The sequence below is a fragment of the Hemitrygon akajei genome, chromosome 13, assembly GCF_048418815.1.
Source record: "Hemitrygon akajei chromosome 13, sHemAka1.3, whole genome shotgun sequence".
Lineage (NCBI taxonomy): Eukaryota > Metazoa > Chordata > Chondrichthyes > Myliobatiformes > Dasyatidae > Hemitrygon > Hemitrygon akajei.
The window spans coordinates 5,232,320-5,249,683 of NC_133136.1; the positions used below are offsets into that span (position 1 = coordinate 5,232,320).

Genomic DNA, 17,364 nt, shown 5'->3' on the forward strand with positions numbered 1-17,364 from the left:
GGTCATTGCCAGCAGTTTCTTTACAATACTGCTAGTGGAGAGTGAAGATAAGAGTTCGGGAGTTAAAGATTGAGGAGAATCGAATTTCGACGGTGAAACAGGTTCGACCTTATTTGATCCTTATTCAAAAGGAATTCGTTGACTGTTCTCGTGTTAATCTCTGCGGGATAGCAGAAGATTGAGGACAGTGTGATAAAGGAAAGGTCAGTGCCTTTAAGCCGTTACGTTTCATAAAATTCTTCGTGGGAAGAGTTCGACGCCGGGGATCGAAGGAAAACGACGTGGAAGAGAATTTAAATCGCCTTAAAAAGTCTCTCCTTTTAAATGGACTGAGCATTTTGAACTTTTGGCATACCACTTTTAAAGAACTGTTTTTGCAACATCGCTTTAAGAACTGTTTGAGCTGCATCGCTTTAAGAACTGATAAGCTGCCGCACAGCAGCTGTTTTCCAGTTACGTTAGTGTTTGTTTACTTTTGGGGGGTTTGTTTTCAGTGTTAAATAAACGTGTTATTTGTTATTAAAACCCTTGCCTAACTCACATATATTTATTGTTGCCTGAATACGTAACAGTAATAAGTTTGTGTATTGCAATGTACTGCTGCAAAAAAAAACAAGTTTTACGATATATGTGAGTGACGATAAACATGATTCTGATTTGGGTCTCTATTGTGGACTGACTGTGGGAAGGTGGCAGGGAAAGGAGAATAGCGGTAGGGCTAAGGAGACAGATTATTTCTTCAGAAGTTTGATCGGGCACAACTGCGCAAGTGCGTGGACGTCAGCCAGGAAGAACAGCAAGAAGAGTTTAAAAGGAGATGGTTATTTTTTGGCAGTTTGATCAGGGCACGAATGCGCAAGCGCGTGGACGTCAGCCAGGTAGAACAGTGAGAAGAGTTTAAAAGGAGACAGCTTTATACAGCAAGCGCAGAGGAGCAGGCGACAGAGTAGAGGGAGACATAGAGTAGGAAGGTTTTGGCTCATCAGGGCTTCAGCGATAACGGGTCGAGGCCAGGTAGGTTATCAGTGTAGAATGCAGGCAGGAAGTATGTGTGTGAGGCCAGTGTTCTGTGATTGGTGTCAGATGTGGGAAGTTCTGGTGACTCCAAACCTCTCGGATGGCCACACCTGCACCAGGTGCGTCGAGCTGCAGCTCCTTAGGGACCACGTTAGGGAACTGGAGATGCAGCTCGATGACCTTCATTTGGTCAGGGAGAGTGAGGAGGTGATAGAGAGGAGCTATAGGTAGGTAGTCACACAGGGGCCTCGGGAGACAGATAAGTGGGCAACAGTCAGGAGAGGGAAGGGCAAGAGTCAGATGCTACAGAGCACCCCATGTGGCTGTCCCCCTTAACAGTAAGTACTCCTGTTTGAGTACTGTTTTGGGGGGACGGCCTACCTGGGGGAAGCAACAGTGGCCTTGCCTCTGGTACAAAGTCTGGACCTGTGGCTCAAAAGGGTACAAGAAAGGAAGAGGATGGCAGCAGTAATAGGGGACTCTTATAGTTAGGAGGTCAGACAGGCAATTTTGTGGACGCAGGAAAGAAACACGGATGGTAGTTTGCCTCCCAGGTGCCAGGGTCCAGGATGTTTCTGACCGCGTCCACAATATCCTGAAATGGGAAGGAGAACAGCCAAAGGTCATGGTACATATTGGTACCAATGACATAGGTAGGAAAAGGGCAGAGGTCCTGAAAACAGACTACAGAGAGTTAGGAAGGAATTTAAGAAGCAGGAGCTCAAAGGTAGTAATCTCAGGATTACTGCCTGTGCCACGTGACAGTGAGTACAGTGAGTGAGGTGGAGGATAAATACATAGCTGAAGGATTGGAGCAGAGAGCATGGATTCAGATTTCTGGATCATTGGGATCTCTTTTGGGACAGGCATGACCTGTACAAAAAGGACGGGTTGCACTTGAATCCCAGTGGGACCAATATACTGGTGAGGAGATTTACAAAGGCTATTGGGAGAGTTTAAACTAGAATTGCTGGGGGGTGGGAACCGAGCTGAAGAGACGGAGGAAGAGGCGGTTGGCTCACAAATAGAGAAAGCTTGGAGGCAGTGTGAGAGGGAGGATAGGCAGGTGATAGAGAAGGGACTCACTCAGACCGATGGTTTGAGATGTGTCGATTTTAACGCAAGGAGTATTATGAATAAAGCGGATGAGCTTACAGCGTGGATCACCACTTGGAGCTATGACGCTGTGGCCATTACAGATACTTGGATGGCTCAGAGGCAGGAATGGTTACTTCAAGTGCCAGGCTTTAGGTGTTTCAAAAAGGACAGGGAGGGAGGCAAAAGAGGTGGAGGCGTGGCACTGTTGATCAGAGATAGTGTCACGGCTGCAGAAAAGGAGGAAGTCATGGAGGGATTGTCTACAGAGTTTCTGTGGGTGTAAGTTAGGAACAGGAAGGGGTCAATAACTCTACTGGGTGTTTTTTTTTTAAATAGACCACCTAATAGTAACAGGGACATCGAGGAGCAGATAGGGAGACAAGATGCTGGAAAGGTGTAATAATAACAGTGTTGTTGTGGTAGAAGATTTTAATTTCCCAAATATCGATTGGCATCTCCCAAAAGAGCGAAGGGGTTTAGATGGGGTTGAGTTTGTTAGGTGTGTTCAGAAAGGTTTCTTTACACAGTATATAGATAAGTCTAAAAGAGAAGAGGCTGTACTTGATCTGGTATTGGGAAATGAACCTGGTCAGGTATCAGATCTCTGAGTGGGAGAGGATTTTGGAGATAGTGATCACAATTCTATCTCCTTTACCATAGCATTGGAGAGGGATAGGAACAGACAAGTTAGGAAAGCATTTACCGTAGATTCCGGACTACAGAGCGCACCTGATTAAAAGCCGCTGGCTCTAATTTTAGAAATAAAATCAATTTTTTACTTGTAAAGTCCGCACCGGATTTTAGGCCGCACCGGATTTTCGGCCGCAGGTGTCCCACGTTGTAATATGAGATATTTACACAGAAAGATATTACACGTGAGGATTTTTTAACTTTTAATTAAATCCATATGGTAACAAAAACAAATACATATTGCAAATGCTTTTTTTCGAACCGTGCCTGTAACGCGGCTACTTTTAAATATACGTTGCGTATACTTCTTTACTGAACAACATTCCAATATCTCCTAACGACTGGTAAAAAATATATATACTGCAGCCTACCAGGAAAAGTTATTGATCGCCTTTAACTTAAAAGCAGCGTTTTCGCTCCGCCGCTCCCCCCCGCCGTCCCGTTTATCGCAAACCGGTATCCCACAAGACGCGGCGAAACCGGGTGTGACGTCATAGCATCCCGCGATGTAGTACAGAAAACAAATATAGTTAAAACTCTTCTAACTTTAACTTGAAAATGAATTACTAAGCGAAAATATTATAAACTAAATAACTGCCATAAAGGCAGCACAATGCTTTTCTTCGAGTGTTTTCCATGTTGATGAGGGTGAGTACAAATGACTGATTTACAATAATTTAATTGTGAAAGTGCGCTTGATTTATCGTACAATTTCATTGGACCTCTGTGAACTACTCATCAATTTTATTGGTCTACTGTTACGAGGCAAAATGTTTTTGGCGGCATGAAAAAAAACCATGTATTAGCCGCTCTGTATTAAAGGCCGCAGAGTTCAAAGCTGTTCAAAATGTGGGAAAAAAGTAGCGGCTTAAAATCCGGAATCTACGGTAATTGGAGTAAGGGGAAATATGAGGCTATCAGGCAGGAACTTGGAAACATAAATTTGAGAACAAATGTTCTCAGGGAAATGTACAGCAGAAATGTGTCAAACGTTTAGGGGATATTTGTGTAGAGATCTGCACAATGAGTACATTCCAATGAGATAGGGAAAGGATGGTAGGGTACAGGAACCGTGGTGTAGAAAGGCTGTTGTTAATCTAGTCAAGAAGAAGAGCTTATGAAAGGTTCAAAAAACTATGTAATGATAGAGATCTAGAATATTATAAGGCTAGCAGGAAGGAGCTTAAGAATGAAATTAGGAGAGCCAGAAGGGGCCATGAGAAGGCCTTAACAGACAGGATTAACCATATAACCATATAACAATCACAGCACGGAAACAGGCCATTCCGGCCCTCCTAGTCCGTGCCGAACTCTTAATCTCACCTAGTCCCACCTACCCGCACTCAGCCCATAACCCTCCACTCCTTTCCTATCCATATACCTATCCAATTTTACCTTAAATGACACAACTGATCTGGCCTCTACTACTTCTACAGGAAGCTCATTCCACACAGCTATCACTCTCTGAGTAAAGAAATACCCCCTCGTGTTTCCCTTAAACTTTTGCCCCCTAACTCTCAAATCATGTCCTCTCGTTTGAATCTCCCCTACTCTCAATGGAAACAGCCTATTCACGTCAACTCTATCTATCCCTCTCAACATTTTAAATACCTCGATCAAATCCCCCCTCAACCTTCTACGCTCCAATGAATAGAGACCTAACTTGTTCAACCTTTCTCTGTAACTTAAGTGCTGAAACCCTGGTAACATCCTAGTAAATCGTCTCTGCACTCTCTCTAATTTATTGATATCTTTCCTATAATTCGGTGACCAGAACTGTACACAATATTCCAAATTTGGCCTTACCAATGCCTTGTACAATTTTAACATTACATCCCAACTTCTGTACTCAATGCTCTGATTTATAAAGGCCAGCGTTCCAAAAGCCTTCTTCACCACCTTATCTACATGAGACTCCACCTTCAGGGAACTATGCACTGTTATTCCTAGATCTCTCTGTTCCACTGCATTCCTCAATGCCCTACCATTTACCCTGTATGTTCTATTTGGATTATTCCTGCCAAAATGTAGAACCTCACACTTCTCAGCATTAAACTCCATCTGCCAACGTTCAGCCCATTCTTCTAACCGGCATAAATCTCCCTGCAAGCTTTGAAAACCCACCTCATTATCCACAACACCTCCTACCTTAGTATCATCAGCATACTTACTAATCCAATTTACCACCCCATCATCCAGATCATTTATGTATATTACAAACAACATTGGGCCCAAAACAGATCCCTGAGGCACCCCGCTAGTCACCGGCCTCCATCCCGATAAACAATTATCCACCACTACTCTCTGGCATCTCCCATCTAGCCACTGTTGAATCCATTTTATTACTCCAGCACTAATACCTAACGACTGAACCTTCTTAACTAACCTTCCATGTGGAACTTTGTCAAAGGCCTTGCTGAAGTCCATATAGACTACATCCACTGCCTTACCCTCGTCAACATTCCTCGTAACTACTTCAAAAAATTCAATAAGGTTTGTCAAACATGACCTTCCACGCACAAATCCATGCTGGCTACTCCTAATCAGATCCTGTCTATCCAGATAATTATAAATACTATCTCTAAGAATACTTTCCATTAATTTACCCACCACTGATGTCAAACTGACAGGTCTATAATTGCCAGGCTTACTTCTAGAACCCTTTTTAAACAATGGAACCACATGAGCAATACGCCAATCCTCCGGCACAATCCCTGTTTCTAATGACATCTGAAAGATCTCCGTCAGAGCTCCTGCTATCTCTACACAAACTTCCCTCAAGGTCCTGGGGAATATCCGGTCAGGACCCGGAGATTTATCCACTTTTAAATTTCTTAAAAGCGCCAGTACTTCCACCTCTTTAATTGTCATAGGTTCCATAACTTCCTTACTTGTTTCCCACACCTTACACCATTCGATATCCTTCTCCTTAGTGAATACCGAAGAGAAGAAATCGTTCAAAATCTCTCCCATCTCCCTCGGCTCCACACATAGCTGACCACCCTGATTCTCTAAGGGACCAATTTTATCCCTCACTATCCTCTTGCTTTTAATATAACTGTAGAAGCCTTTCGGATTTACTTCCACCTTATTTGCCAAACCAAACTCGTAACTTCTTTTAGCTTTTCTAATCTCTTTCTTAAGTTTCCTTTTACATTCTTTATATTCCTCGAGCAATTCCTTTACTCCATGCTGCCTATATCTATTGTAGACATCCCTCTTTTTTCGAACCAAGTTTCTAATATCCCTTGAAAACCATGGCGCTTTCAAACCTTTAATCTTTCCTTTCAACCGAACAGGAACATAAAGATTCTGTACCCTCATAATTTCACCCTTAAATGACCTCCATTTCTCTATTACATCCTTCCCATAAAACAACTTGACCCATTCCACTCTCTCTAAATCCCTGCGCATCTCCTCAAAGTTAGCCTTTCTCCAATCAAAAATCTCAACTCTAGGTCCAGTCCTGTCCTTCTCCATAATTATATTGAAGCTAATGCTATTGTGATCACTGGACCCGAAGTGCTCCCCAACACATACATCTGTCAGCTGACCTATCGCATTCCCTAACAGGAGATCCAACACTGCCCCATCTCTAGTCGGTACTTCTATGTATTGTTGCAAAAAGCTATCCTGCACACATTTCACAAACTCTAAACCATCCAGCCCTTTTACAGAATGAGCTTCCCAATCTATGTGTGGAAAATTAAAATCTCCCACAATCACCACCTTGTGTTTACTACAAATATCTGCTATCTCCTTACACATTTGCTCTTCCAACTCACGCTCCCCATTAGGTGGCCTATAATACACTCCTATCAGTGTTACTACACCTTTCCCATTCCTCAATTCCACCCAAATAGCCTCCCTAGAGGAGCTCTGTAATCTATCCTTCCAAAGCACCGCCATAAGATTTTCTCGGACAAGCAATGCAACACCTCCTCCTCTGGCCCCTCCTACTCTATCACACCTGAAGCAACTAAATCCAGGAATATTTAGTTGCCAATCACACCCTTCCTGCAACCATGTTTCACTAATAGCTACAACATCATAATTCCATGTATCAATCCACACTTTAAGCTCATCCACCTTTCTTACAATGCTCCTAGCATTAAAATAGATACATTTAAGATACTCTCCACCTCCTCCTCTCTTTTCATCCCTAGCAATGCATTCAAATTTATTATCCTTTTCTTTCTTCTCCCCTACAACTTCGGGCTGAGCGCATCCCTCCTCCATCACCTGCCTGTCCTCCCTCACACACGGTCTACTTACTTGCTCTACTGGTGAACTAACCTCCTCTCCCATAGTTTCCTCAAATTGATTTCCGCCCCCCCATCTTACTAGTTTAAAGTCTGCCCCGTAGCCCTAGCAAACCTCCCCGCTAGGATATTGGTCCCCCCAGGATTCAAGTGTAACCCGTCCTTCTTGAACAGGTCACGCCTGCCCCAGAAGAGGTCCCAATGATCCAGAAACTTGAATCCCTGCCCCCTGCTCCAATCCCTCAACCACGCATTCATCCTCCACCTAATTCCATTCCTACTCTCACTGTCGCGTGGTACAGGCAGTAATCCCGAGATTACTACCTTTGCGGTCCTTCTTCTTAACTGCCTTCCTAACTCCCTATACTCTCGTTTCAGGACCTCTTCCCCTTTCCTACCTATGTCATTGGTACCTACATGTACCACGACCTCTGGCTCCTCACCCTCCCACTTCAGGATATCTTGGACGCGATCAGAAACGTCCCGGACCCTGGCACCAGGGAGGCAAACAACCATCCGGGACTCCCGATCACCTCCACAGAACCGCCTGTCTGAACCCCTGACTATCGAGTCCCCTATTACTATGGTCCTCTTTCTTCTATCCCTACCCTTCTGAGCTACAGGGCCGTCCTCTGTGCCGGAGGCCCGGCCACTGTCACTTCCTCCAGGTAGGCTGTCCCCCCCAACAGTACTCAAACATGAGTACTTATTGTCAAGGGGTACAGCCACTGGGGTACTCTCTAGTACCTGCCCCTTCCCCTTCCTGATCGTGACCCACCTATCTGCCTCCCGTGGCCCCGGAGTGACCACCTGCCTGTAACTCCTCTCTATCACCTCCTCACTCTCCCTGACCAGGCGAAGGTCATCGAGCTGCAGCTCCAGTTCCCTAATTCGGTCCCTCAGGAGCTGCAGTTCGGCGCACCTGGCGCAGATGTGGACGTCCGGGAGGCTCGGAGACTCCAGGATCTCCCACATCCGACACCGAGAACAACAAGCTGCCCTCACACTCATACCTCCCGAATAACTGAAAATAACAAGAACTAAAAGATAAGCCTACTGTGCCCTCTTCCGCCTAAGCCCTCTGAGCCCAAGCCCTACACTCTGCTCCCGACTCACTCCGCTGCCCGCAAACGAAGCTGCCCGCTGCTTAAGGCTGCGTTCTTTTTATATCTTCCCTCCTTCCCAGGCCTCCTTCACGCGCCTGCGCAGTCCCGCCTCTCAGAACTCCGATCTGAGAAGCAATTTGAAAATGGCCGCCGCCGCACTTCTTCTCAGCCTCGCTGTCCTCTTCCAAAAGAGAACTGCCTCACTCCTTCTCTCCTTTTTATATCTTCCCTCCTTCCCAGGCCTCCTTCACGCGCCTGCGCAGTCCCGCCTCTCAGAACTCCGATCTGAGAAGCAATTTGAAAATGGCCGCCGCCGCACTTCTTCTCAGCCTCGCTGTCCTCTTCCAAAAGAAAACCCCAAGGCATTCTACGAAGTATGTGAAGAGCAAGAGGATAAGATGTAGGGAGTGGGTATGACTGGAAGAATTGGATCAGCCCATGAACAGCAGAGCAGACTCGATGGGCTAAATGGCCTACTTCTGCTCTATATCTCATGGTCTTATGTATGTGAGAGAATTGGACCAATCAAGTGTGACAGTGGAAAAATGTGTATGGAACCAAAGGAGATGGCAGAGGTACTGAATGAATATTTTGTTTCAATATTCATTGAGAGAAAGGATCTTGGCGATTGTAGGGATGACTTACAGACATTAAGAAAAAGAGGATGTGCTGGAGCTTTTGGAAAGTATCAAGTTGGATAAGTCACTGGGACCTGACGAGATGTACCCCAGGCTACTGTTGGAGGCGAGGGAGGAAATTGGTGAGCCTCTGGTAATGATCTTTGCATCATCAATGGGGACAGGAAAAGTTCCGAAGGTTATGGATGTTGTTCCCTTAAAATATTGCTATGCTGTAGGGAATGGGAGAAAGACTTTCCAAATGCCTGCCATCACAGAACTGAACTTGGACAGGATATTGAATTGAGAGGTTGAAGCATTTCCCATTCTCCTTCAAGTAAAATTCTAAGAACTTTAGCCCAGGAAATTATGGACCAGTGTGTCTTATGTTTGTACTTCAGTGATTGATAAGTTGATCCTGAGATCAACTTATCAAGATCCTGAGAGGCAGGATTTATGAACATTTGGAGAGGCATAATATGATTAGGAATAGTCAGCATGGCTTTGTCAAAGACAGGCATGCTTTACGAGCCTGATTGAATTTTTTGAGGATGTGACTAAACACATTGATGAAGGTAGAGCAGTATAGGTAGTGTATATGGATTTCAGCAAGGCATTTGATAATGCAAGTCTTATTGAGAAAGTATGGAGGCATGGGATCCAAGGGGACATTGCTTTATGGATCCAGAACTGGCTTGCCCACAAAAGGCAAAGAGTGGTTGTAGACAGGTCACATTCTGCATGGAGGTTGGTGACCAGTGGTGTGCCTCAGGGATCTGTTCTGGGACCCCTACTCTTCGTGATTTTTATAAATGACCTAGATGAGGAAGTGGAGGGATGGGTTAGTAAATTTGCTGATGACACAAAGGTTGGAGGTGTTGTGGATAGTGTGGAGAGCTGTCAGAGATTACAGCAGGACATTGACAGAATGCAAAACCGGGCTGAGAAGTGACAGACAGAGTTCAACCCAGGAAAGTGTGAAGTGGTTCATTTTGGTAAGTCAAATATGATGGCAGAATATAGTATTAATGGTAAGACTCTTGGCAGTGTGGAGGATCAGAGGGATCTTGGGGTCCGTGTCCATAGGACACTCAAAGCTGCTACGCAGGTTGACTCTATGGTTAAGAAGGCATACGGTGCATTGGCCTTCATCAATCGTGGGACTGAGTTTAGGAGCCGAGAGGTAATGTTGCAGCTATATAGGACCTTGGTCAGACCCCACTTGGAGTACTGTACTCAGTTCTGGTCATCTCACCGCAGAAAAGACATGGAAACTATAGAAAGGGTGCAGAAGAGATTTACAAGGATGTTGCCTGGATTGGGGAGCATACCTTATGAGAATAGGTCAAGTGAACTCGGCCTTTTCTCCTTGGAGCGACAGAGAACGTGAGGTGACCTGATAGAGGGGTACAAGATGATGAGTGGCATTGATCGTGTGGATAGTCAGAGGCTTTTTCCCAAGGCTGTGATGGCTAGCACAAGAGGGCACAGTTTTAAGGTGCTTGGAAATAGGTACAGAGGAGATGTCAGGGGTAAGTTTTTTACTCAGAGAGTGGTGAGTGCGTGGAATGGGCTGCTGGCGATGGTGGTGGAGGCAGATACGATAGGGTCTTTTAAGAGACCCCTAGATAGGTACATGGAGCTTAGAAAAATAGAGGGCTGTGAGTAACCCTAGGTAATTTCTAAGGCAAGGACATGTTCGGCACAGCTTTGTGGGCCAAAAGGCCTGTATTGTGCTGTAGGTTTTCTATGTTTTTAAAGGGGATGGAGTGGGAAGCACCAGAGAGACATTCTGTATTGATCAATAAATCAATTGTTTGAAATCAAATAACCTTGCCTGGTGTCTTAGGGCTGGGTGTGATTGCACCCGTGCCACCCCCTGTTCCTGGCACTCCTTCTCTGCCACCTAACAACACCCATTCAGCGGTGCCCGACTTTCACTATTCCCAATATCCTTTGTTCCTGCCAGATTTACAAACTAGCTCTTTGTGCCATGTTAACATATACAGTACTGTGCAAAAGTCTAAGGCACCCAAGATACTATATATATCCCCAAGACTTTTGCACAGTACTATATGCATAATTATAACATTGGTTTTTATTATTATGTATTGTAATGCACTGCTGTCACAAAACAGCAAATTTCACAACATATGCCAATGCTAATAAAACTGATTCTGATTCAACTGGAGTCTTTGTGCCCTGTTTCTGGCTCCACACTTTACGGAAGATGCAAGAACTTGGGAGAAAGCATGGAGAAGATTTCCAATAGTAATTCTAGGCATGTGAAAATTCTAGAGAGGTTAGGTTTACTTTCTTCAGGGCAGTGGAAGATAGGTTTCAACAGGACATTGACAGAAGTAGCAGATGGAGTTCAGCCTAGAAAACTGTGAAGTGATATAGTTTAGAAGGTCAAATTTGAAAGCAGAGTACAAGGTTATTAGCAGGATCCTTAAAAATGTGGAAGAACAAAGCAATCATGGGATCCATGTACATAGATCCATCAAAGTTACTGCACAAATTGAAAGGATGGTTAAGGCAGCTTATGATGTGTTAGCCTTCATTAGGCAGGGAAGCGAGTACAAAAGCCAAGAATTAATGTTGTCTTACTGGTTAGACCACACTTGGAGTACTGTGTTCAGTTCTAGTCACCTCATTATAGGAAAGATGTGAAAGCTTTAGAGAAAGTGCAGAGACTTACCAGGATGCTGCCTGGATTAAAAGCATGTCTCGAGGAAAGGTTGGTTGAACAATAGCTTTTCTCTCTGAAGTGAAGAGGATGAGAGGTGATTGGTTGAAAGCGCACAAGATTATGAGGGGCATAGATAGCAAAGCATAATTGAAAACCCTCATCATTGATGCTATTCCAATAAATCTTCTTTGCACCCTCACCAATGGCTAGACATCCTTGCTAAAGCATTGTTTTTCCTAGGGTGCAATGGCCAATACCAGACCAGATCCATTTACGGTGAGTGAGTGAAGTTTAGCAGGGAGATACGTTTTTTTTTATACAGAATGCATTGTTGGGGATTATAGAAGTGGCAGATGCAATAAGAATATTTAAAATATTTTAAAAGACTCTTAGATAGACAAATGGATGTAAGGAAAATGGAGGTTTATGGACTATGTAGGAGGGAAGGGTTAGATTGATCAAGGACTGGGTTTATAAAGGATGGCACAACAAGGGCTTATCTGTCATTAAAAAAAAACAGTACATACCCTCTTCTCATTGTTACCATCAAGGAGCCTGAAGACACACACTCATTTCAGGAACAGTTTCTTCCCCTCTGCCTTCAGATTCCTGAATGGACACTGAAGCTATGAACTACCTCAGTATATTTTTTCTTTTTTCTTCCCCCTCTCTTTTTGCACTATATTAGTTCTTATTATAATTTGTTTTTAAATTATTTATTGCAATGTACTGCTGCCACAGAACAGCATATTCCACGACATATGCCAGTGATATTAAACCTGATCCTCACACTGTGCTGTACTGTTCTTTGTTAACAAATGAGGCTTCAAAATTACAGTGTCTTGGAAAAAGTATTCAGCCCATACAACTATTTTCATATTATACTGTCCGGTTTTCTCAATTTAAAATATATATTTAAGCAGGATTTTTGGGTTAATCTACAAAATATTACAACGTGTCAAATCAAATGGAAAATTCCAAAACCTGTCAACAATTCAGAATCAGGTTTATTATCACCAGCCTGTGACATGAAATTTGTTAACTTAGCAGCAGCAGTTCAATGCAATACATAATCTAGCAGAGGGAGACAAAATAATAACTTTTTAAAACATAATAATAAACAAGTAAATCAATTACATAAATTGAATAGATTTTAAAAATGTTCAAAAACAGAAATTCTATATATTAAAAAAAGTGTGGTAGTGTCCAAAGCTTCAATGTCCATTCAGGAATTGGATGGCAGAGGGAAAGAAGCTGTCTTCTGTACCTCCTACCTGATGGTAACAGTGAGAAAAGAGCATGCCCTGGGTGCTGGAGGTCCTTAATAATGGACGCTGCCTTTCTGAGACACCACTCCCTGAAGATGTCCTGGGTACTTTGTAGGCTAGTACCCAAGATGGAGCCGACTAAATTTACAACCTTCTGCAGCTTCTTTCGGTCCTGTGCAGTAGCCCCTCCATACCAGACAGTGATGCAGCCTGTCAGAATGCTCTCCACGGTACAAGTGTGGAAGTTTTTGAATGTATTTGTTGACACTAAAAACTAAAAACCAAAATCACGAGGCTGAAAAAGTATTCATCACATTTGTGACGACTACACTACCTTTCTTCAGGTGCAACATTACCTGGCCAATTCACCTAATTTTGTGATGTAGAAAATTGGAGGATCACCGGTTTGCAATGAATTCATAAGAATAAATACCCCCTCTCTCTGCATGAGATTTTCAACAGAACAAACCAAAATTAAGACAATAGACCATCCAAGACAAATGATAACAGAGAAGCCATCGTGAAAACAATTGAAAAAATATGAAAACACAGCCACACTACTTAGGTCAGGCTGCCCCTCTAAACTTAAGTCATTGAAGAATAGCACTTGACCAACAGTAACTCTGAGTGAGTAGTAGAAGTCAATGACTGCCACTGGAGATGAAGTTCAAGGCCTTGCATGAAAAGGATATTTATAAAAGAATGGCAAGGAAGAAGTCAGACACTGCAAAGATGTGGAAGAAGGTTTTGTGGTCGGATAAGACTAAAGTGGAACATATTGAACTCAACACTAAATGGTACATGTTGTGTAAATTTAATACTGCACATCAGCCAGATAAGCCCATTCCCTCTGTAAAGCACGGTGGAGGTTGCAGAGGACTGAAAATCTGGTCAGGACTTATCAGGAGATGAACGTTGCTAAATACAGAGAAATCCTTTATAAAAACCTGCTAGCCTCTGCCAGAAAGCTTAAACTGGGGAGGAAGTTCCTCCTTTAACAGGACAACAACCCAAAAGACATGGTCAGAGAAACCATGGAATGCCTTCAAATTAAGAAAATTGAATTCCTTGAGTGGCCCACTCAGAGTCCTGATCTTATTCTGGACCAATGTTGCTGGCAAGACCTCAAGAATGCCGTACACCTCCGCTCCCCAATTAACCTAGCACAGCTTGAACAATTTTGCAAGGAGGAATGGGCAAATCTTGCTCCATCACAATGTCCAAAGTTATTACAGACTTATCCAAAAAGACTAATGTCTGTAATAGCTGTGAGAGGTGGTTCAACAAAATAGTGAGAATGAATACTTTTGAGTTGCTGACATTTCAGTTATTGAATTTTTTGTTTCTTTTCATGCTTTTTCCATTTTTTGGGCTTGACTGTGAAAAAAGGAGCATGCGATGCACAAATGAAAATTATCAGTTAAATTGATCAAATCCCCGGTTGTAATCCTCATTTATGTGAACAGAAGGTTGGAGGCTGAATGCTTTTACAATCTAATTATGTTGGCTTTGACTTCTCTTGTTAGCCCTGGTTGTGTCATCTTTCCTTTAGAATACTCCTTCCTCTTTGGGATGTATATATCCTGAGCCTTCCAAATTGCTTTCAGAAATGCCAGCCATTGCTGCTCTGCTATTGTCCCTGCCAGTGCTCTTTTCCAATCAACATTGGCCAACTTCTCTCTCATGCCCCTGTAATTCCTTTTACTCCACTGTAATACTGAATCATCTGACTTCAGCTTCTCCTTCTCAAATTTCAGGGTGAATTTCATCATATCATGATCACTTGCCCCCTAAGGTTATTTTACCTTAAGGTCTCTAATCATTTCTGGATCACTGCGCAACTACCAATCCAGAATAGCTGATCCCCTAGTGGCACACAGAAAATGCTGGAGGAACTCAGCAAGTCAGGCAGCATCTATGGAAAAAAATATATAGTCCACATTTCAGACCGAAACCCTTCAAGTTCTGCCAAGGGTTTCAGCCTGAAACGTCGACTGTACTTTTTTTCCATGGATGCTGCCTGGCCTGCTGAGTTCCTCCAGCATTTTGTGTGTGTGCACTTGGATTCCCAGCATTTGTAGATTTTCTCGTTTGTGATCCCCTAATAGGCTCAACATAAACTGCTCTAAAAAGCTATCTTGTAGGCACGCTAGAAATTCCCCCTCCTGTAATCCAGCACCAACTTGATTTTCCCAATCTAGCTGCATATTGAAGTCCTCCATGACTATTGTGACATTGTCCTTTTGTCATGCATTTCCATCTCCCGTTGCAATTTGTAGACCACATCCTTACTCTACTGTTAAGAGATTCTGTATACAACTCCCATCAGGATCTTTTTAGCCTTGCAGTTCCTTAGCTCTACTCACAATGATTCAACACTTTCCAACCCTATGTCACCTCTTGCTAATGATTTGATTTCAATTTTTTTTAAAACAGCAACACCACCCCTTCTACCATTCTGCCTGTCCTTGCAATACTTTGTGTATCCTTGGACATTAAGCCAAGATTCCATGATGCCTACAATATCATACCTGCCAGTCTGCAATTGTGCTGCAAATTCACCTACCTTATTCTGTATACTGTGCACATTCAGATACATCACCTTCAGTCCTGTATTCTTTTTTTTATTTTGATTTCTAACTTTGTCTGAGGTCTTCCCAGCATCTGCCTCCACAGCCTCTCTACTAATTGTTCTGGCACTCTGGTTCCCATCCCCTGCAACTCTAGTTTAAATCCCACCATGCCGCATTAACAAACCTTTTTGCTAGGATATTAGTCCCCCTCCAGTTCAGGTGCAAAACATCCCTTCTGTAGAGGTCCCACCTTCCCTGGAAGAGAGACCAATGTTCCAAAAATCTTACATCAACTCCTGAGCCATGTGTTAAACTGTATAATCTTCCTAGTTCTAGCTAGCCTAGCACATGGCACAAGTAGCAATCGTGAGATCACAACCCTGGAGCTCCTGCCCTTTAACTTAGAACCTAACTCCCTGAACTCCCTATGCAGGACCTCGCCACTTGTCCTACCCATGTCATTGGAACCTACATGGATCATGACTTCTGGCTGTTCACCATCCCAATGAAGAATGCTGAGGACTCAATCTGAGATATCTCGGTCCCTGGCACCCGGGAAACAACATACCATCCAGTAATCTTGTTCTCACCTAAAGAACCTCCTCTGCTTCCCTAACTAATGAATCCCTGTCACCACAATGTGCCTCTTCTTCCCCCTTCCAATCTGAATCACAGAAATAGACAGTGTCATATACCCAACCACTGTGACTTTCCTGTTAGGTCATTTTCCCCCTCCAACGGCATCCAAAGTGATTTACCTGATGTTGAGGGGGTGGCCATAGAAGTACTCTGCATTGGTTCCTTAACTGCTTTCCCCTTCCTGACTGTCACCCAGTTTCCTGTGTCTTGCACCTTGGGTGTAACTACCTCTCTATATGTCCTATCTATCGCCCCCTCAGCCTCCTGAATGATATGGAGTTCATCCAGTTTCAGCTTCAACTCCTTAACACAGTTTGTTAGAAGCTGCAGTAGGATGCACTTCTCACAATTGCCGTGGTTAGGGATACCAATGGTCTCTTTACATTCCCACATCTCGCAAGGGGAGCTTTGCATTATCCTGCCTGTCATCTCTGCTGTCCTAGCTGAGCAGATAGAAAGAGAAGGGAAAAAAATTGAGCTTTGCTTTCTCTGAGTGAAGCCTCTCTTCACTGAAGCCTCGAAGAGCTAAAGCCTTAAGATCATCATTCAGACTATGTCCACTCAGACAATGCGTTTGCCCCTGCCTTCCTTTAATTTGCTCCCACTAATTAATCTCATGAAGAGACTCGGCCCAAACGTCGATTGTATTCTTTTCCATAGATGCTCCCAGGCCTTCTGTGTTCTGCCAGCATGTTGTGTGTGTGGCTTGGATTTCCTCTTGTTTGTGATTGGACAACTAGATACCCACCTAGAGACAGGGAATGGGAACAGTTTTTAATTACTGCTATTGGGGATGTGGATGTAATGGCCCCATTCCATCTGTAATCATACTGGATCTCTGTATTTTTCTGTAATTATTTATTTTTCTTTCATGCAAACCAGTGCCGGTGCTGTTTCTGAACTAGAATAAAGTAAGCACAAGACCTGTAACTACATCCATGATCAAAAAACAGCTCAACAAAAAGCAACAAGCATTCTTACTCCAGATGAGTCACATTACTGCAGAATTACTAGAGTTGTAGATACAGCAGCATTGAAGAATGTGAAAGCATTAATGTGGGTGTGAATGTTTAACTTAATCACAATATCCCTTCCAGTTAATGTATATCAGAATCATAAAGTACAGAATCAGGCCCTTTGGTCCATCTAGTCCATGCCAAAAGGTTACTCTGCCTAATCCCATTGACCCACACCTGAATAATAGTCCTCCATATCCCTCCCCTCCATATACCTACCCAAATTTCTCTTAAATGTTGCAAATTGAACCCACATCCATCACCTCTGCTGGCAGCTTGTCCACACTCTCATCACCCTCTGAGTGAAGAAGTTCCCCCTCAGGTTCCCCTTAAGCATTTCACCTTTCATCCTTAACCCATGACCTCTAGTTCTAGTCTCATCCAAC

The 17,364-nt window shown here is 43.5% G+C and overlaps 1 protein-coding gene across 4 annotated transcripts in view; it reads right to left on the minus strand.

The window, feature by feature from the left end:
* The window catches only part of dym (dymeclin), a 375,569-nt gene that overhangs the window by 343,702 nt on the left and 14,503 nt on the right, over window positions 1-17,364 (minus strand). For 2 of the 4 annotated variants that reach the window (XM_073064064.1, XM_073064067.1), the window contains exon 2: window positions 11,492-11,555. The exons of the other annotated variants lie outside the window; for them this stretch is intronic. In XM_073064064.1, the coding sequence (XP_072920165.1) occupies window positions 11,492-11,555 (64 nt within the window). The remainder of the gene's footprint in view (window positions 1-11,491; window positions 11,556-17,364) is intronic. 4 annotated transcript variants of the gene reach the window in all.